This window comes from Mirounga leonina, unplaced genomic scaffold (assembly GCF_011800145.1).
Source record: "Mirounga leonina isolate KUSES-001 unplaced genomic scaffold, KU_Mleo_1.0 Mir_117, whole genome shotgun sequence".
Classification (NCBI taxonomy): domain Eukaryota; kingdom Metazoa; phylum Chordata; class Mammalia; order Carnivora; family Phocidae; genus Mirounga; species Mirounga leonina.
In genome coordinates this window covers 2,011,577-2,032,721 of record NW_023270274.1, presented here as the reverse complement: position 1 = coordinate 2,032,721, position 21,145 = coordinate 2,011,577, and the positions used below count along the sequence as shown (strand labels likewise).

The 21,145-nt window shown below is 51.6% G+C and overlaps 1 protein-coding gene across 4 annotated transcripts in view; it reads right to left on the bottom strand.

Moving 5' to 3' along the window:
* Positions 1–236: 236 nt before the first annotated feature.
* LOC118007283 (trafficking protein particle complex subunit 12-like) overlaps positions 237–21,145 on the bottom strand; it is an 88,693-nt gene continuing 67,784 nt past the window's right edge. Inside the window, exons 7-12 of one of the 4 annotated variants that reach the window (XM_035000285.1) lie at positions 17,160–17,232; positions 14,228–14,301; positions 9,953–10,051; positions 1,777–1,877; positions 1,064–1,151; positions 237–888 (exon numbers count right to left, since the gene is read on the bottom strand). In XM_035000285.1, the coding sequence (XP_034856176.1) occupies positions 646–888; positions 1,064–1,151; positions 1,777–1,877; positions 9,953–10,051; positions 14,228–14,301; positions 17,160–17,232 (678 nt within the window). In that variant the 3' untranslated portion in view covers positions 237–645. Of the gene's footprint in view, positions 889–1,063; positions 1,152–1,776; positions 1,878–7,692; positions 8,473–9,952; positions 10,052–14,227; positions 14,302–16,032; positions 16,291–17,159; positions 17,233–21,145 lie in introns of those variants that run through there. The other 3 variants (XM_035000286.1, XM_035000288.1, XM_035000287.1) reach the window with 3 other exon arrangements.

Below are 21,145 nucleotides of genomic sequence, written 5' to 3'. Positions count from 1 at the left end.
GGATGAAGGAACACCTAAATCGACATGTGCTTGGTTCAAAAATACCTCCTAGCCCACATGCTTGTGCACGTTCCATGTTCTCCCTTGGTTGTACAAACCACAGAAGAAATACGGTGGGTTCTTTCCCCCATCTCCAGGCCTGTCCAGCATCAGCTGAAAAGGAGTTGAATACAAGTGATGTGTTTAGTTCTGGGATGTGAGAGGAGCGAAGGAGAGAGAAGGTGCACGGCCGTCTGTTTGGTGTTTCTCTGCCTTTATGCCCAGACGTACTGGAGGATCTACAGAGTGAGAATAGTTGGTTTTTCACCTTTTCTCTGAGGATATTCAGAATTACGAGATGAAGCAGCTCAGCTTCCAAGAATAAACAAAAGGGACCCAGGGCCACCCCAGAGCTGCTGCTGCCCGTGCCCGCCACCCACAGCGCATGTTCGCCCCCTGGACTCCTAACCTCTGGCAGAGCTGTGGGCACGGGGTCTGCTGGAGTCTGACAAACGGCCAGACAGTGTGGGCCTCTGCGTGGCTTCGGATGAAGAAGACTGCTCCCCGGCACGCGTGAAAGATTTTATTGACTCCGTCAGTCGTGTTCCTCTGTTAGCACCCGTGTCCACCATTCAGAGGCCCTGGGGGCTCCAGAGGGCGAGTGTCCTATGCAAGCTTGAGGCACTGGGTGTTGAAGCTGTCCCCCTCCTTCCCGGCGACCGCCTCGAGCAGGGACTGCTTCTTCTGCATGCTGCGAGAAGACTCCAGCTCGTACATGGTGGTCAGGTTGAAGAGCACACTCTCGTGCAGGTAGTGCTTGGGGTCCTGCTGGACCATGGCCTCCAGCTGCCGGAGGGAGTCCTTGAGTTTACCCAGGTAGAGCAGACACACGGCGGCATTGTTGTTGGCCTGGAGGGAGGACACAGGCACAGGATTGGACCCGGCAGCCGTCCATCTGCTCACGGGGCGGGGCAGGGGGCAGCCGAGGCTGGCCCTGCTGGGAACCTGCCCACCCACTGGGATGGGTGCCCATGGACGCCAGACAGGCCCCCGAAGTTAGCCCCCAGCTCTTGTGGGGCCTTACCACGGCGTTTGTTGGGTCAATCCTGAGGATTTCTGTGAAGAATCTGTGGGCTTCTGCGAAGTTATTCTGACCGAGGTGAAGGAACGCTCTGGAACATAAAGGACAGAGCAGTTAAGCAGGAAGAGGGGTTAATGGCATAGACAGGAGCGTGCCGCATCTCCTCGGCATGATTCTGAGCAGCCTGGTGTTGGGCGGTGGGGGGATGGACACTGCAGCTGAATGAGCCACATCACGGCTGGCAAATTAAACTCTTGTTAGGTGAAGTTATGACCTCTGACTTAAGTGACTTCATGCTATAAAAACGGACACCTGCATGCTGGTTACTTTCTGCGGCAGTGTGAGCTCTGCTCCCGGCCCAGGCTCCATCTTCATAAACCTCCACCCAGCCCCACACTGTGTGTGTGTGACTCCTACGGACATGAAAACATGGGCATTAAAGCAGCTGGGGGCTAGAGAGAATAAACATTTATGCAAATTTATGTTGAAAATGGGCAATATAAACAGTACTTTGAAAAACAAGGGGAAAACATTTTAGTCTGTTGAGACTGAAAGGTGTCTAAGTTCAAGGAGACACCAGTGGGTGCGTTGGGTGGTGACGACTTGTGTGTCAGGTCTGGGGCATGGGGCAGGAACACCGTCCCTAGAGGGCTTTACTACACAGAATCTGAGCTCTTGGGAGATTTGAGAAAATAGTCTTTTTTAAAGAGGTTTACCTGTTCATTAAAACCATTATCTTGCCTTGTAGTCCATCCAATTTCTGGGTTACTTTCTCCACGTCTTGAAAATACTTCTCAGCTGTTTTGATGTCTCCAATCTGCTTTGACAAAGTTACTTCAGGTAACAAAATTAGCAAGTGTACATCCACACACACAGTTACCTGACGGGTCAGCTCAGAAGACATGTTTGCACCAGGTGGGGAAATTCTGGTAACATCACTCATCATTACTTGTAAAAGTGAATGCCATTTAGGACACAGGGGAAGGTTAACACCCATAGGTCAGGAATGAAGGGAATTACATGCCTTATTAAGTCTTAGTTTTTAATTTGTACCTTTTGAAGGGAATCCATCATTAAGTAAAATAATAAAGGGTAACTTTCAGGGGCGCCTGGGTGGTTCAGTCGTTAAGCGTCTACCTTCGGCTCAGGTCATGATCCCAGGGTCCTGGGATGGAGTCCCACATCGGGCTCCCTGCTCCACGGGAAGCCTGCTTCTCCCTCTCCCACTCTCCCGCTTGTGTTCCCTCTCTTGCTATTGCTCTCTCTCTGTCAAATAAATAAAATCTTAGGGAAAAAAAAATAACTTTCAGAGAGGTGGCCGAGTAAGAGGACCCTGAGCTCATCTGGTCCCATGGATCCAGCTAGATAACATCAATGCAAACAACCCAGATGATGACCCAAAGGCAGAACAAACTCCACAACTAATGGCAGAGAAGATGCCACAACAAAGAGAGTAGGAAGGACAGACATGCGGTAGGGAGTTAAACCCTGGGGGCCAGCCACGGGAGAGGGGCAGCAGGTGCAGAGAGGGGTGAGAAACAGACGATCACACCAGGGACCCCACACGAGGCAGATGAATCCCCAGAGCATCTGGATTTGAAAATCAGAGGGGCCGAATTTTGTGAATTGTTACAACCAGCAGGACTTAAAGCCTGGAACTTTGAAAACCAGCCGGCTTGGCTCTGGGAGAGCCTGGAGGTGACTGGAAGCTGGGTCCCTGCCCTCAAAGGGACAGCATAGCAAACGGCCCATGGAGAGCTAGATTAGAAGCAGCAGTCTGAAAACTGCCTGGGGCATACGGGAGGGAGAGTGCCTGAGGGACTTCCGCAGGAAAAGGGGAGCTGGCGGGCACCGTGCCCTCCCCTGCCCCAGCACAATCACGCAGCCACCTGTGGGAGCAGCACAGCACCTGCACTACCTGACCTGCCTGCACCGTGCCCGCACCCCTCCAGCTGGGCCCACTGTGGGCCCCCTCACCCAGAGGACTGGCACAAACCTTGCTGGCAAGGCATCTCCTGACTTCCCTGGGAGGATGCACAGACCTTGTTAAAACTGCCCCCACCCACATGCCTGTACACACTTTGCAGTGGACCCAGCTGGCCCCAGTCTCCATGGTGGCTGCTGTCCTCTGCAGAAGAGGACTGGTGTGCACAGCTTGTCACACTGCGCCCCTGCTGGTGGGTGCTTTGTGGTAGCCCTGGCCAGCCTGGGCTCTTGCAGCAGCTGTGCGTCCTCTGTGGAACAGGAACAGGGCTGCTTTGTTACCTGCCTGCTCCTCTCAACGGCAGGAGACATAGCCGACTTTCCTAACAGAGAGTGAGGCAAAATAAGGAGACAGAGGAGTATGTTGCCTATGAAAGAACAGGACAAAGTTGCAGCAAGAGACCTAAGCGAGATGGAGATTAGTATGCCTTATAGAGAATTTAATGATCATAAAGATACTCATTGGACTTAGAAAAGAGTGGAGGGCATCAGTGAAATCCTTAACACAGAGATAAAAAAGAACCAATCAGAGATGAAGAACACAATAAATGAAATTAAAAATACACTAGATGGAATAAATAGCAGGTTAGAGGAAGCAGAGGAGCAAGTTAATGACCTGGAAGACAGAGTAATGGAAAGGAATCAAGCTGAGCAAATGAGAGAAAAAAAGATTATGCAAAATGAGAGAACAGACTTCGGGAACTCAGTGACTCCATCAAGTGGAATAACAGTTGCATTACATGGATCCCAGAAGAAGAGGAGAGCCAAAAGGCAGCACAACATTTACTTGAAGAAATAACAGCTGAAAACTTCCCTAATCTGAGGAAGGACACAGACACCCACATGCAGGAGGCACAGAGAATTCCCATCAAAATCCACCCAAGGAGGTCCACATGAGACACGCGGTAATTAAAATGGCAAAAAGCAGTGACAGAACAGGCAGCAAGACAGAAGACAGTTACACACAAGGGAAACCCCCAAGGCTATTGGGGGATTTTGCAGCAGCAACTTTCCAGGCCAGAAGGGACAGAGGGATGATACATTCAAAGTGCTGAAAGGGAAAAATCTGCAGCCAAGAACACTCTATCCAGCAAGTCTATCATTCAGGATAGAAGGGTACTCATTTCAGCAGCACATATACTAAAACTGGAACGACAGATACCAAGAAGATGAGCATGGCCCCTGCACAGAATAGGAGGAGAAATGAAGAATTTCCCAGGCAAACAAAAACTAAAGGATATGTACACCCCTGCTCCGCTGGGAGTCTGCTTCTCTCACTCCCTCAGCTCCTCCCCCCTTCTCATGTTCTCTCTCAAATAAGTAAATAAATAATAAATCTTAAAAAAAAAAAAAAAAAAACTAGAGGTGCCTGGGTGGCTCAGTTGTTAAGCATCTGCCTTCGGCTCAGGACATGATCCCAGGATCGAACCCCGCGTCGGGCTCCCTGCTCAGTGGGAAAACTGCTTCTCCCTCTCCCACTCCCGCTGTTTGTGTTCCCTCTCTCGCTGTGTCTCTCTCTGTCAAATAAATAAAACCTTTAAAAAAACCCACAATAAAACAGATCAATGAACCCAGGAGCTGGTTCTATGGAGAGATCAACAAAATTGATAAACCTCTAGCCAGACTCATTAAAAAAAAAAAAAAAGACTCAAAGAAAATCACAAATGAGAGAGGAGAAATAACCAACAGAGAAATAGATTTATAAGAGAATATTGTGAAAAATTATAACAACAAATTGAACAACTGAGAAGAAATGGGTAAATTCCTAGAAACATAAACTACTAAAACTGAAGCAGGAAGAAATAGAAATTTTGAACAATCCAATTTCTTGCAATGAAATTTAATCACTAATCAAAAATCTCCCAACAAACAAAAGTCCAGGACTAGATGGCTTCACAGGGGGAATTCTACGAAACATATAAAGAAGAGTTAATAATACCTATTCTTTTCAAACTATTCCAAAGAACAGAAAAGGAAGGAAAACTTCCAAATTCATTCTATGAGGCCAGCATTACCCTGATACCAAAACCAGATAAAGACACCACAGAAAAAGAGAACTATAGACCAATATCCCTGATGAACATAGATGTAAAAATCCTCAATAAAATATTAGCAAGCCCAATCCAACAATACATTAAAATAATTTACCACAATCAAATGGGATTTATCCCTGGAATGTAAGGGTGGTTCACTATTTGCAAATCAATCAATGTGATACATCACATCAATAAGAGAAAGGATAAAAACCATGTGATCATTTCAATAGATGGCAGAAAAAGTATTTGACAAAGTACAACATCCATTCATAATAGAAACCCTCAACAATGTAGATTTAGAGGGAACATCCCTCAACATAATAAAGGGCACGTATGAAAAAAACACAGATAACATCATCCTCAATGGGGAAAAACAGAGCTTTTCCCCTAAGGTCAGGAACAAGACAGGGATGTCCACTCAGCACTTTTATTCAACATAATACTGGAAGTCCTTGCCTCAGCAATCAGACAAGAAAAAGAAATAAGAGGCATTGAAATTGGTAGGGAAGAAACCAAACTTTCACTATTTGCAGATGACATGACACTATATACAGAAAACCCACAGACCACCAAAGAGCTACTAGAACTGACAAATTCAGTAAAGTCACAGGATATAAAATCAGTGTATAGAAATCTATCGCATTCCTATACACTGATAATGAAGCAGCAGAAAGAGAAATCAAGGAATCAATCTCATTTACAATTGCACCCAAAATAAAATATCTAGGAATAAACCTAACCAAAGAGGTAGAAGATCTGTACTCCGAAAACTAGAAAACACTGATGAAAGAAATTGAAGAAGACACAAAGAAGTGGAAAGACATTCAATGCACAGGGACTGGAAGAACATATTTGTTAAAATGTCTATATTAGAGCAATCTACAGATTTAATGCAATCCCTATCATAATACCAATAGCATTTTCCCCAGTGTTTGAACAAACAATCCTAAAATTTGTAGAGAACCACTGAAGACCCCGAATAGCCAAAGCAATCTTGAAAAAGAAGCAAAGCTGGAGGCATCACAATTTTGGACTTCCAGCTCTATTACAAAGCTGTAGTAATCAAAACAGTATGGTACTGGCACAAAAATAGACACATAGATCAACGGAACAAACAGAAAACCCAGAAATAAACCCACAGTTATATGGTCAATTAATCTTCAACAAAGGAAGCAAGAATATACAATGGGGAAAAGACAGTCTCTTCAAAAAATGGTGTTGGGAAAACTGGACAGCTACATGCAAAAGAATGAAACTGGACCACTTTCTGACACCATACACAAAAATAAACTATAAAATGATTTAAAGACCTAAATGTGAGTCCTGAAACCATAAAAATACTAGAAGAGAGCACAGACTATAACCTCTGTGACATCAGCCATAGCAACATTCTTCTAGAAATGTCTCCTGAGGCAAGGGAAGCAAAAGCAAAAATAAACCACTGGGACTACATCAAAATAAAAAGTTTCTGCACAGCGAAGGAAACAATCAAAACTGAAAACCTACTGAATGGGAGAAGATATTTGCAAATGACATATCTGATAAAGGGTTAGTATCCAAAATATATAAAGAACTTACAGAATGCAACACCCAAAAACCAAATAATCCAATTAAAAAATGGGCAGAAGGCATGAGCAGACATTTCTCCAAAGACACGCCGATGACCAAAAAGACACATGGAAAGATGCTCAACATCACTCACCATCAGGGAAATACAAATCAAAACCACCATGAGCTATCACCTCACACCTGTCAGAATGGCTAAAATCAACAACAGAAGAAACAACAGGATGTGGAGGAAGGGGATCCCTCATGAGCTGTTGGTGGGAATGCAAACTGGTGCAGCCACTGTGGAAAACAGTATAGAGGGTCCTCAAAAAGTTAAACATAGAAACACCATATGACCCATTAATTCCACTACTAGGTATTTACCCAAAGAAAATGAAAACACTAATTCAAAGGGAAACACACACCCTTATATGTTTATATATAGCAGCACTATTTACAATCGTGCCCATCGACTGATGAATGGTTAAAGATGTGGTGTGTGTGTATATATATGTATGTAGACAATGGAGTATTATTCAACCATAAAAAAGAATGAAATCTTGCCATTTGCAACGACATGGATAGAGCTAGATAGTATAATGCTAAGTGAAAGAAGTCAGTCAGAAAGGTACGTACTATATAATTTCACTCATATTTGGAATTTAAGAAACAAAATAAAGGAGCAAAGGGGGAAAAAAGAGAGAGAGACAAACCGAGACTGTTAACTACAGGGAACACAGGGATGGGGGGAGATGGAGAAACAGGTGACAGGGACTAAGGAGCGCACCTGTTGTGATGCGCAGCGGGTGATGTATGGAGGTGCTGAATCACTACGTTGTACACCTGAGACTAACATAACACTGTATGTCAACTACACTGGAATTAAAAAACTCAATAAATAAGTAAAAATTCTTACATAAATAAAGCTTAAAACACACACACACACACACGCACACACACAGTATGTTTCAGTACAATAAGCCAGGCCCCAAGTCACTTGTTGGGGTTGTGACTGGTAAAATGACAGGGACCATCACATTCACAAATTTCAAAGTCATACTGGGACCCGATACGGAACTCTAGTTTATTCTGCCCAACCAAACCAAGCCACACCCAGCACCCATTAAACACCCAAGGAAGCCTGCTGGCTATCCTGAAGTGGAGCTGACAGGGACAGCCTGGCAACTCCCTGCGCTTCCCTTCCAGAAGCTCTGGCGGAGGTGTGTCGTAAAGGGAAGTACCACAGTTTTGATTTCCTTTGCAGAAACACAGAATTCAGACAGTTTGTGGTCGGGCAACAGTCCAAGTGTCAAGGAGAGGTGTTTGAGAAAGAGTTCCCGAGTGCTTAGGTCTCCTGGTCACTTGCCTGGGATTCGGTGTCCTTCGTCCCCCGTTTCCCCGTCTCCGTTCAGAACCAGGTGTCACCTCCTTCAGCCCCGAGAACAAAGAACACCACGAGCTTCCCTCGTGGTGTTTGCCACCGCCCCCAAACCAGGTGGGATGTCAAACAAAGCTCTGGAAGCCAGTGCCTTTCTCTCCAAGATTCTGTGTCCAGACGTTTCTCTCAATGACCTGAGGCCAGAAACATGTCCAGGGAAATGCTCAGAGTCCCAGCCTGACGCAGACCTCAGGACTGTTGGATCCATGGCTCCCGCCTGAGGCTGCTTCATGCGTCAGGGTTCTTAAATGGGCGTCCAGCATATATTCCTCCAGCTGTGTAAACTGAGACTCAGAAATGACGTTTCTGGGTTTGTCCTACTGGATTCCAAGCACAGCACTGTGTTCTCTATGTGGCTTGTCGTGCTCAGTCTGCACAATGACCTCACAGGATGATCATGAGCGTCCCTGGCACACGGAGAAGATACGGCTTACGTGCTAGCAGAGCACGAGAACAGACAGAAACCCAGTCTTCCAGCCTCCTCAACATCCACGCTGTCAGTCAGGGAAGGCCGCCCTTGAGAGCCCCACAACAGAGGCCCCTGAGCGCCCCAGGAGGGACTCAGAGACCACAGCTGGCCTTCATCGTCAGGCTGTCCTTGGACCCAGTGCAGGTCTCATCTGCTTTCCATGAACAGTATGGGCTGGGGCTGGCGGGAGGAGAAGGAGATGAGAGTGTGTGTGTGTGTGTGTGTGTGTGTGTGTGGTGTGGAGGAGGGGATTGTGCATGTGTGTGTGAACTTGGGGTGTAGGAGTGTGCACACACGCCCGTGTGTGTGCACGGTGTGGAGGAGGGTGTGCGTGTGTGTGTGAACGACTGGGGGTGTAGGAGGACAGGGCCACCCTTCAGTGAAGAGAACCTGAGCTCTGGGCTCAGAGAGCCCTTGTTCAGACTCTTCCTGGTACGCTTATGTCTCGGGCCTCGGGCAGCTCACTCAACCACAGGGAAGCTTCCGTTTGCTAATCTGTAAAATGACTGGTAATCCGCACCGTGGAGCGGCTCCGCACGGTGCCCGCTCAGGGTGAGTGGTGCTCCAGAGACGTCTGGCCCTTCTCTGACTATCAGGGACCATCATTTGCTCATACTCCTTTCCCCAGCCCCAGCTCGGGGCGTTATGGCAGAAGCCCTACAGATGGAGGGTGGGCCGGGGGCAGAGGCCCTTAGGCTCAGCCTGCAAAGGTGGGATGGCCATCCTGGGAGAGACAGAAGTGAGGAGGGGCGCACATCCCTCCATCGCCAAACGGTCCAGGAAGATGCTCCTGGCTTCGGCACTGTTCTTGGCAAGAGGGTGTTGTCCCTCACCCTCTGCCCTGTTGGGGCTGCTTCATGGTGGACTTTGTGCGCTCTTTCCAGCAAAACAGCAGCAAGGGACTCTATTATCAGCCAACTTCAAATAAGATTCCGTATGGCTTTATCAACGCTCTTCTCAGTGTAACAGGATGATTTCTAAAGTGATCTGTTTCAATGCTTCACCAATGAAAGTCTATGGAAACTCACATTTAGCAATTTGGCTTCCTGATCCCGTCAAAGCCAGTGGGACTTAATACAGTCAAACCAGAACTACTATAAAGAACTAAACCTTTAACATTTGATGCGAAACATTTTTTGAGCTTTTTTTTTTTTTTTTAGATTTTATTCGAGAGAGAGAGAGAGCACTAGCAGGGGGAGGGGCAGAGGGAGAAGCAGGCTTCCCGCTGAGCAGGGAGCCGGGTGTGGGGCTCAATCCCAGGACCCTGGGATCATGACCTGAGCCGAAGGCACGCTTCACCGACTAAGCCCCCCAGGCGCTGCTCTGTGCTATTTCTTATCTACAGAATGAATGCTGAGTCCCAGGCCACCCAGGCAGGGACCGCCTGCCATAGCTCACATGCCTGGTGTGGCATGTACCTGAAGGAAAATCCGGCCGATGCCACTCAGCAGCTGTGGCTCCTGCTCTGGGTAATACTGGATAACCGAGTGATAAGCATCCACAGCCAGCACGTAGTCCTATGGGAAGAACAACCGGAAGAACATTTTAGAGTTAAAAAGATCGCTCTTGGGTTTGCGAAGTTAGCAGCTCAAGTACCTGCAGATCTGCATGTGGAGAGAGGGCACGTGAATGCGTGAGCTGGGCGGAAGCAGGAAACCCAGCGCTGGAAGCCGGGCCCACGAGGGGCGTGCAGGCTGGCGTGACAACAGGGCACACCAGGGTTCCGAGTTTTGTTCGAAACCAGAGTCAGGAAACACCTTCCTCTCCCTCTTCCTGCTTCCATCTACATGGCAATGGGAATTCACCTGCACTGTCTCTCTCTCTTTCCTGTAAAATCATTAAGTGAATTGGTGAACTTTGTCTTGTCACTATCTGCCAATTCCATAAACCAAATTTATTAACAGCATCTCTTACATGTTTTCTATGTTAGAAAGTGAGGGAAAGTCCTTAAATGCAAACACACAAGACACTGCACCAAACACTGTAGCTGAGAGCAGGCACAAGATGCAGCCACATCAGAGGCCTTCACCAGCCTCTCTGGGTCGTCAGCGCACCCTCCACGCCGCCCCTTGGGAGCGGCCCGGCCATCTCTGCACTCCCCTGCTGCCCCCCCAGTGCCAGCCCGCGGGACGCACGCAGCCAATGCTGAGTCATGTAAACCCTGTCCGTCCACAAGTAAGAGGTGGAACCTGTCACCTCTCTCACGTGCGACCAAGTCACCAGGCGGAGTTGCCGGGGACACGGCCCTTGGCTTGTATCAGGCCCCCCACAAACCCCGGCTCTCTGGAATAGCAGTGATCACTGTGACGTTCACTGGGCAGGCTCGGTGGTGGGTAGCATGTTTTCCCCGCGTCACAGCACATGGCCACAAGACAGATGGCAGCAGACGCACTTGGTCACCCCCACAAGCACTTTATTCTCCACTTTTTCAGTCTGATCTAAAATGGGGCTGGAGTTACTAGTGTGCTAATTGGAATGGTCTACAGAAAGACAGGTGACAAGTAAAATTCCAGTTTCGCAGGAAAAGAATGAAAAAACTCTCTCCAGTCTGGCACCTTCCAGGGAAGCTCATTAAGACAAATTTTATTCAAGATGCAGTGCTCACAAGGAACCTGACAGCACATGCCTGTCCCTCCCCATGGCTTCATGCTGTCACTGCCGCCCACGGCAGGGCTGTGCTGTTTGAGGGTTGTGTGTGCACGCATACGTGTGTGAACACGCACGAGTGTGTCAGCGTGGGAGACGTGTGGGCACGGGCGCAAGTGTGAGTGCAGGGAAGCACAAGTGTGAGAAAGCAAGCGGGTAACGAGTGTGTGCATAAGCGTGAGCAAGCGTGCGCATGCAAGTGTGAGAAAGCAAGCGGGTAATGAGTGTGTGCACAAGCGTGAGCTCGTATGAGCAAGTGTATGCTGAGAGGCACCTCTTGTGGGGGAGGCAGTGCCTCCCACTGCTCGGTGGCTGGGGCAGGGCCCTAAGGTGGCTGAGGCCCCAGCTGAGTGTGCACGGGGTGCCCCCACGAGCTCCAGGGGGGGAAGTCACCTGCTGTAATTTAACACCTGCCCGTCACTGCTGCTTTCGAGTGAACAAAAGGCAGGTCTGAAGTTCCCGTTAGTGCTCGAGTGTCACTGACACCTGTGCCCCAAATCTTGGCTCCTGTGTCACTCCAGCTGGCACCGTGGACAGCCAGAGCCAGGATGTGGAGGGCGGGGACATGCCCACTTCCACGGAAGTGCAAGCCCACGGAAGCCAATGTCACTGCCTCACAGCTCTGTTGCAGCACCTGAGGCCAGGAGTCAGTTTTCCGAAGATGATTTGACATGAAAGGACAGCTTTCAGAAACCAAGCAATGATCCCCGATGGAGTTATTCTGCCGTGGATCTGTGCAAACACGACGCTCCTGGGAGAATAAACCAGGGCAGATCCACCGGCGTGGAACGCACGTGGGAAAGCTGGCTTCCCGGTAGGAGGTCAGACCACGGAGGCGGAGGGACCGCCACCAGGCCAGCTGCGCTCGCAGGGCCTGCTCCTGCAGGGCCTGGATGGGAGATGGCCCGGGAGCGCCTGTGGCCTCGGGGGCGGGCTCCGGAATGTTTCGCGGAGACTACTTGCAAATGAAGCAGAGCGGAAGTGTGCCACAGAGCTTCCTGAAATTGATTATCATGGCTTGACATGGTTTATTTGCTGGAAGTGGAGGGAATACAGTCTCTTAAAGGGAAAATGGCTCAAACGATCTTTTTTTTACATTTTTAAATTTTTATTTATTTATTTGAGAGCGAGATAGTGAGAGAGAGCACGAGCAGGGGAGAGAGGGAGAAGCAGGCTCCCCGTGGAGCAGGGAGCTGGACACGGGACTTGATCCCAGGACCCTGGGATCATGACCTGAGCTGGAGGCAGACGCTTAACCGTCTGAGCCACCCAGGCGCCCCTCAGATGAGCTCTTTTGAGAGTTTACCTCACTGCAGACCACACAGACTGGCTCTGGGAAAGGCCACTTGTGAGCTGCTTACAGGACAGGCCTATTCTAGCTCAGTGCTCACCCTTCTCCCTTTAGCAGCTACGCTGGTTTGGTGGCCGCGAAACTGGATTTACAACTGTTTGCGGGCCGAGAGGGTTTGTGTGGATGACTGAAGTGGAAGAGGCTGGTTTACGTGGCTGCGTGGTCCCTCAGCTGATGCCTACGTGGGGCCGGGAGAGGGGGTCCCTGCGGCACAGTGAAGCAGTAGGTGCTGGTCAGCCGGCGTGGTGCCCCCACACTACCACGGGTCTAAGGAAAGGGAGTGGCATTTAAAACGTGGGACTGCGCAAATGTCCCCGGCCACGGCACACCCGTCCCCGGGCCCAACGGCACGTCCTGCTGGTATTTGGGGCTGAAACGTAAGAGTGGATTTCTTGTCATAAAAAAGTTAATATTTATTTCACCGTAACAGACACGTGACCGACAAGAACTGAGTGGCTGATGATATAACTCGCGGTTGGACACGAGCGGCACACGAGGGCCGTGCACGCGCCCCACGTGGCCAGAGAACACGCACGCACGTGCTCGCTCAGGCTTCCATCGCACAATGTTCCCTTTTTAACTCATGAAAATGGAAGATTAGTGGAAAATTCCAATTAACCTGCATTCACCATGAAGTACTTTTGAAACAGGAACAGGCTCTGTCTTGGGTCCCGACGACGCAGGCAGAAAACTTACGTGGCTGCTTGACGGTACTGTTACCACCATGGAAAAACCAGTAAGAGCACTTTTCTCCCGTAATCTTCAAATAAAAATCTACCCGTGGAACAGGTAACTTCCCTCCTGGGCAGTCTTAGCCCCATGATTCATGAAACATCAGTCCTGTGGACGAACGATCTGCTCTGTCTTTGTCCAAGCCGTGGGCTTCCCATGTAGTGGCAGTGGCCCCCGGGCGGGAGGCTGGAGCGTGGGGCGGAGGGGACAGGGCCCGGCTCCAGGGAGGGACCTGCTCACTGAGGGAACACACTCCCTCCTGCCCCCACACACACACTGGGGGCAAGACCACGAGGGATGGCACCACTCGGGCAGCCACCTGCTCAGAAACACCGGCCGCGCACACAGCAGGGAGAACGCCCTGAGCTCCTTCACCCCACACCGTCCTTCGCCCCGTGTGCGGGGGGGTGCTGCGTGAACGTCAGAGCCGGAGGGGCTTCAAAGACAGCTCTGAGCCCCTTCAGAGCCGGCGCCTGGGGCCCGGGACATGAAGGACGCTGCAGGGTCACCGTCTGCGCCCTCGTGTCCCACCCCTACAGGGGCCACCTGCGCCCCCAGGGCAGGCTGCTCTAAAGCGGGTTCAGAGCACCCGTCCCCTCCCTGACCGAGTGGGCCAGGGCTGTGCTGGGAATGCACGCCCGAGGCCAAGCCCTCCGCTCCACGCCCAGGGCACGAGCCTCACACACGGGGCTGCGAGGGGCGGATGTGTAACATGGCTGTCGCCCCGGGGCCAGTCATGGGACTCACCCCCCATGACAAACCGCCTGCTCTGCTGTGCTGAAGATCAAGCTCAGGAATGACCTTGGGCTGACCTGAAGGGGCCTGGGGCTAAGCGATTCCCGCCGCAGCTCTCCCCGCGCCCCACCTTGGGCTAAGCCTCCTGCTCACCGCGGGGCACCTCCTCATCAGGGTCCCAGCCACCCCGCGCAGCTTCTGCTGACACCCCCCTCCAGAACGGACGTACCTTCATCAGGAGCAGGCAGTTTGCCATGGAGCACATCACCCGGCCTAGTCGGGACCGCCACAGCTGAATGGAGGCTGCAAGAGAAGGGCAGCGGTGAGTGTGTGCGTGTCGGGGCCACGCCCCAGCCCTCGGCCACGGTCTTGTCACCGGGGCTGCTGAGCGCAGGGCATCAGGCCAGCGCTCTTGGCTCGGGGTGGAGAGTGGATGCAGAAGGTACCCAGCAAGAACAGGAGGCTAACGGGTCAGCTTCAGGGCTGACAGGAGACCACACAGCCCAGCCAGGGCCATGCTCACAGAGAATGAACACATGGGTCTGCCTGTGGTTGGCTCACTGTCCAGACACTGGACCCCTTTCCAGCTGACCTGTGGGAGGCGCCACCCACCTGCCTGGGGGTGCAGTCCAGCCACAAGCCCCCGGCTGTGGGGCTGGCAGATGGCTGGCCCAGCAGGGTGTCTGCACATCGAGCTCTGTGTCCTGGGATCGGCCTTCTCCAGGCCCCACTGCAGAACCTCTCAGATGGAAACTGTAACTACCACCCTGCCTTCCAGACTCTGAGCATCAGTGTGAGAAGGGCACAGAACTGCTGCCTAAAAGGCCAGGAGCACCCTCACATGGGGGGGAGGAGATGGGCAATGATGCAGAACCAAAGCCAGCTCCCCACGGGGTGTCTGCCCAGTGGTGGCGTGTGGTCACACACATGGCCCAGGAGGAAGGCGAGAATGGGGGAGGACAGGGGAGCACAGTAGGACCAGGACGGGGAGGAGGGGGAGGGGGAGGAGGGCAGGGGTGGGGAGGCAGGTGGCGGGGGCACATTGGCCGGGTCAGATGGTTCAGCTGAGGGCTGGGGGCGTACGTGAACAACCATACTCCAGTGAGCCTACCTCACCCCGAATCTGACCGTCCCACTGCTGCCAGGACTGATGGCCAATTGTGGGGTAACAACTGCCTAGAAATTATGCTTATTCTTGGGACTACTTCAGAACACAATAAACTTAATTGCCAGAATTAAGAACTTAACTCACTTCGCCTTTCAGCAATTAAAAATACATTAGCTGCGGGCGCCTGGGTGGCTCAGTTGGTTGAGCAACTGCCTTCGGCTCAGGTCATGATCCTGGAGTCCCGGGATCGAGTCCCGCATCAGGCTCCCTGCTCGGCGAGGAGCCTGCTTCTCCCTCTGACCCTCCCCCACTCATGTACTCTCTCTCTCTCTCTCTCATTCTCGCTCTCTCAAATAAATAAATAAATCTTTGAAAAAAAAATACATTAGCTGCTTACAACATCATCTTTGTGAAAAGAAAAATTCTGAACAGTATCTTTTGTTAATGAACATAAAATATGGGCTGTCTCAGTGAACCGCAATTTATCTCCACAGACTTCTTTCAAGCGCTAAAATTCTTCCCCATTCACTTGAAAATCTGTTTATCTGTTATGACCCTGAGGTCTCTCCGAACCGCTTTCTGAGATCTAGTAACCACCTGTTAATTCCCCTAAAACAGGCCCTCAGTGGGGAAAAGTGACCACGTGCAGACAATACCAGAGAACGAGATGTTGGAGGGTGAGCAACCTCTCTCCTTGCTAACCGGCCTGCAGCTGCACTGCTGGGAAGGATGCGCGCACGCACGTCCACACACACACGTCCACACACACTGCTGAGGACGTGTGCGCGCACATACACACGTACACATGGCTGGGAAGGATGTGTGCGTACACACACACACTCTCCCCTACACACCTGGCTGTCCTTTGGGATTTCTCAAAGGATGCTATATTTAAAGCATAAATGTAGCCCAGGGCTGTTGGCCCCAAAGGCAAACATCTGCCCACGCTGTTCTCCCTTCTCATGCTCCTGAGTGCGGCCAGGCCCACCACACCCCCGGGGGCACCAGCACGGCTCTCCACCTGCAGTGTTCCCCTCCCCAGGGGAACACTTTCGCCTGCTTTCGGCCCATCGTTCTTCCCCGAGCAGCTTCAGAGGAGGCCCCCCGCTTGCCAGAGGAATGCATGCTGGCCAGTGGTCTGCAGAGTCCGCTCCAAGTCAGGCACAGAGAGGTGGAAACTGCCCCTGGAGGTGAGACAGAGTGGGACCGATGCTCTGGGGAAAGGGAAGGACAGGCCCTGAGGAAGGAGTGGTAGGTGAGGGGCTTCTCAGGGAGGTGCCATTTGAGTTGGGTTTTGAAGCATAATTAGAAGTTCATCCCTAATGTTCTCAAGAAGTTATGGCCAGCATGATCTCTTTGTTTTTTTTTAAGGTTTTATTTATTTATTTGACAGAGAGAGAAACAGCTAGAGAGGGAACACAAGCAGGGGGAGTGGGAGAGGGAGAAGCAGGCTTCCTGCCGAGCAGGGAGCCCGATGTGGGGCCCGATCCCAGGACCCTGGGATCATGACCTGAGCCGAAGGCAGACGCTTAACGACTGAGCCACCCAGGCGCCCCATGGCCAGCATGATCTCAAAATGTAATCAGCTCCCAGCAGCCCAGTGCTCAGCGTCAAGACTGAATTTGTCAGCCTGGCCTCGTCGGCTGTGTACAGGGCCCTCTTCCTCTCCTCTGCAGGACTGTAGGGCCTCACGCTCCCCCTGCCAAGTCTGTAGTTCTGGTGGGCAACCCCCCCCCAAGGACGCCCCTCCCAGGAAGGCCTGGGCTCCTCTCTGTCCCAGCACCTGCCTAGTGTGGAAGCCACACTGGTTTCTGGATTACTGGGTGTAGGCAGGTCCTCTGCACCCAACGGGACTGCCTGTGGGCAGCCCTCACACCTACATTTGCTCTTCATGTATCAACAGTGCCAGGCCTGGTGCTTGGCTTCCCAAAACAGGAACGAGCAAATGAATGCATGCAAGGACCACTGCAAAGGATGAGACACAGGAAAAGCTTTGGGGCCGAATCTTCTGACAACTCTCGATGATTTTTTAATGAAAAGTCTGGCCACTGACCTCGTCTGTTCTCCTGTGAGGTGCTGCTCGTGCTTCCGTCTTCAGCTAAGCCTTGCTCCAAATTTGTTAGGATCTGCGGTTAATCCCAAAGAAGAACAACAAAATCATAAAAAATGAATGTGCTTCTAGACTTTGTCGTAATATATCCTAAGAGGAGATTTCTCTGTCTGAAAACCAATTTGTCAAGGAATGTTTCACATGGACACATTTTAAGTATCGCCATTCACCACACAGGGAGGCATAGCGGAGGGGAAGCCGCTCCCCAGCCGATGGGGGAGATGGGGTTTATGATGCTCATAAAGCCCCCTGAGACATCAGACAGGGTAGCTGTTTTCTCTTTCTAAGAAAAGCATCAAGTATGTTACACACGAGGATGACTATGCACTTCTGTGAAAAGATCAGTCTCATTCCTCCAGGGCACCAGGACGGGCGTGGCCTTTTTAAATACTTTCTGAACCACTGTCACTTTATATGGTTTCCACGGTTTGGATCATAACTTTGGGTTGCTTCTTTTGTGGTTTGGCTTTTCTTGAAAAGAAAAAAGGCTGTTACCACTGGAATCTGGGTAGAGAATGTGTTTTTTGAGTGGCAGGATGAGGATAGCAAAGCATGGAGAGTAAAGACTTTGCTGGGGAGAAGAAGTGTTAATTGAAGAAAGATTATATCACAGCTCTGTCATTACTGCCTTCAGGGCATGGGCATGTGCTTTTGGGAAAAATCCTTTTGTTCATCAGATTGTCTTGCCAGTTAACATCTCCCTCAATGACCCACCCCGATGAAGAACTGGCTTTGGGTGTTCACACGCCTGGTCCCCGTGGACACAGCAAGGAGGGTGAGCTGGGCCTCTCTGCACCTGCAGGAGTCTCTCGCTGACTCCTGACATGCCGGGGTCAAAGCCGGAACCGCAGAGGTTATCTAGTGGGGTCTAAACTGGGTCAAATGACATTTTTCAGCTAATCTGTCTTCTGATAAAGGATCATGAAAACAAACTGGGGCCAGGAAAGGAAGTCTTGACGGTGGTACTGATTTAACTAACCTTGGCTGGAATGGAGGGTGGACGGGAAAGGAGAAGGGGCAAGAACTGCTGAAGAAGAAGAGCAGGTGGCACGGCACCCTCCTGGTCACCGGGTGGGACGCAGGGGGAGGAGTGGGTGTCTAAGCAGAGGCAGGCCATAGACACAGTTAGGGCAAGGTCACGGGTTGGCCTCGCACCATGGCATCTCTGTGGGCTGCCGAGGACCCACCTCCGGGGCTACTGTATCTGCAGCCTGGGCTGAATCACAGGACGCCAGGAGTCTCGGGGCTGGAGCAGTGACTCGGGAGGGAGGTGGGGGGAGAGCCAGCAGGGGAAGGGGCAGGCTACTCTGGGGCGGCAACAGAAGAGGAGAGATGTCACAGGAAAGAAAGTGGGAGCCCCCAACCCCTCTGATGCCGATATGCAGACTTCATACAGTCACAGTGTGCTCACCTCCAGAACGTTAGTTCTGTAAAGGAAAGTGATGCAAACACGGGCAACCAAAGCCCGAACTGTCTAGTCTGCAACTGTGGTAAGGTCCCATTTCCGTTCCCCATCCCTTCCGTCCCTGACAAAATGACCAAGGCCCATGTCCAGGTCGGACGCTGGCAAGCACTCTTGGGTCTGCTCCCCACAACGAGCAAGGCAGGATGCACCGGCCTGGTCCACAAGGTGCACCCCATTTACACTCCTCCAGAAATCCTCTAAGTTCATGGACCCTGGAGCATACACATGACCTTGGCATCTGGTATTTTAAACTTCAGGTTCTGATTTGTATGCTTATGGTGTGACCCCAAACCCTGCACTTTGGTGAGCTTCAGGTGACACTCTGGGGACCGATGATGGCCTGGGGACCACAGTTTGTGGGAAAGCTCTGGGGAAGGAGCCTCGTACCTCTCGCTTTGGTGGGCTGTCACGGGCTGCAGGTGGCATGGGGTAGTTTTGGGGAATGGGTTTTATGCATGAAGCGTCCTGTGTACAGACAACTGGTGGCTGGCCCTAATTCAAGGACCCAAAGACTAACAACCTACTCGAGTCCAGACTAAAGCGAGAGCACGTCTGCCCTAGAGGCGCTCAGGTTTCCCTGGACAGTCCTGGGACCTACCCGTCCTCACCACCATCTCCCAGGGAACTTTTAGACAAGAGGCCTCCCAAAGGGAAAAGAGGTTTCTTGGAACCGCTTCAAGCCGCTCAAGGAATATCAGACACTCGCACGGGCCGGGCACCATGCCAAGTCGCTTGTTCACACCCCGATCGAACCTGCACACAGCCCCGGGGCAGCTGGTGACACCCCCACCCACAGGTGAGGAGCTCGGGGCTTATGAACGCCAGTCACTCCGCCAGGAGGAGCCAGAGTTGCCCCTGGAAAGCGTTCCCGTCGGCCTGACTCCAGCCCCTCCCAACCACTGCCTAAGGACAGCCAGTGTCCTTCGGGGCTTCACACCTTGAAAGAATGTTCTCTTCTTCCCATGCAGATCACAGGAGAGACCACACAATGCCAAGGTACACCAGCTAGGAATGCAGGATTCCAGACCCCCCCATTCCGCCGAGGCCCGCTTTCTGCTGGGTTATCATGCATGAGTCGGGGCTGGCTCGTTTGCTAACTCCTGTGGGCTTGTGGCTCACTTCTGCTGCATCAGATTTCATGCTACGTTGCAGCTGCTGAGGGAACGGCTCACATTCCCAAGTCCGTGTCCTAAGATATGCAATGATGCAATCTGAAGTTTCTAAAGGTGTGAATTTCCACCATGAGTTAAGACAAATCTTGCAAAACCCCAATGCCAGGGACACCTGTGGGCTCCTGTGAGCGTACACTCTGAACATGCACGGGGCCAGGAGCCTAAGCCTCTCCCGCCCTGATCCCCAACAACGGGGACGCTCCAGCCATCTCCTGCTTGTGCCCTCTGAGCACGCACAGCCCTGGGAGCCCGAGCACCAGCAGCAAAGGGCAGGGACGCCGCCCTGAGCCAGGAAGCAGGGGCCGTCTCCAATCTCTCAGTCCCCTGTCTCCACTTGCCAATCACTCCCACCTTATCTGATTAGCCACAATCAATTTGCTCTCTGCTGGAGCGAAATGTTTCACCGGCGCTGTCTGGGTCAGGTGAGGCCTGGCAGTGGCCAGACGCCGTCGGCATGCTGATGGCCAGCCTCCTCGAGCACTTCCCCGAGAAGCTGGCTGGCAGGGGCTGACAATGGCTGTCCTTGGCTCCATTCTTAACTAAAAGATATTAACCCTTCCTGGAAACAAAGCGCTCACCTCTGCCTTACTAGCCCTCGTCAGTAGAGAGCCAACCACATCCACCCCACTTTTCCAGAAGGCACAAACACGTGTCTTCCCCCGGGCTGCTTCTGCTGGGGTGGGGCGGGTCTCTCTAAACTAGCACCTCTCTGACACGGTACCCTCTGCCAGGCTCACCTGGATTGTGGGAGGGACGGAGCTGAACTCAAAACCACAGCCCGTGTGTCTGTATCAGCAACTCACACCGCAAGCTACTCCGGCACCATTATTTGTGGACTGGATCCACTTACGCAAGCAGGGCTGGAAATGTCAGTATTTCTACGCCCTGGGAGCACGGCAGGTTTGTGTAAATCGAGGTACACGTCACTCTTCATTGATACAATTACACCGAAGCAAACATTTACTACCTTATAGCAAAACCGGTGCCCTGGACCACCTGGTAAAGATCACGGGTGACTTTATGCTGAAGCTGGGCCCGTGGCCGGATTCATGACCACGACCTAATCTCGGGCTCACTGGTCAGATGTGCAGAGTCTATAACCATCCTCTGGGGAGTCTTCCATGTTAGGGAAAGCCTGCTCCTCTGGGCCATGACTGGCTTACGGCCGCCGAGGACCACGCACTACCCTGCTTACCGGAGCCAGACCCGCCTCTGGCCTGCCTTCCGGTCACCAGCTGCACCACTGGCTTACCTTTACCTCCCTTTTCCCTGCAGGCTCGTGCAGCTTTATT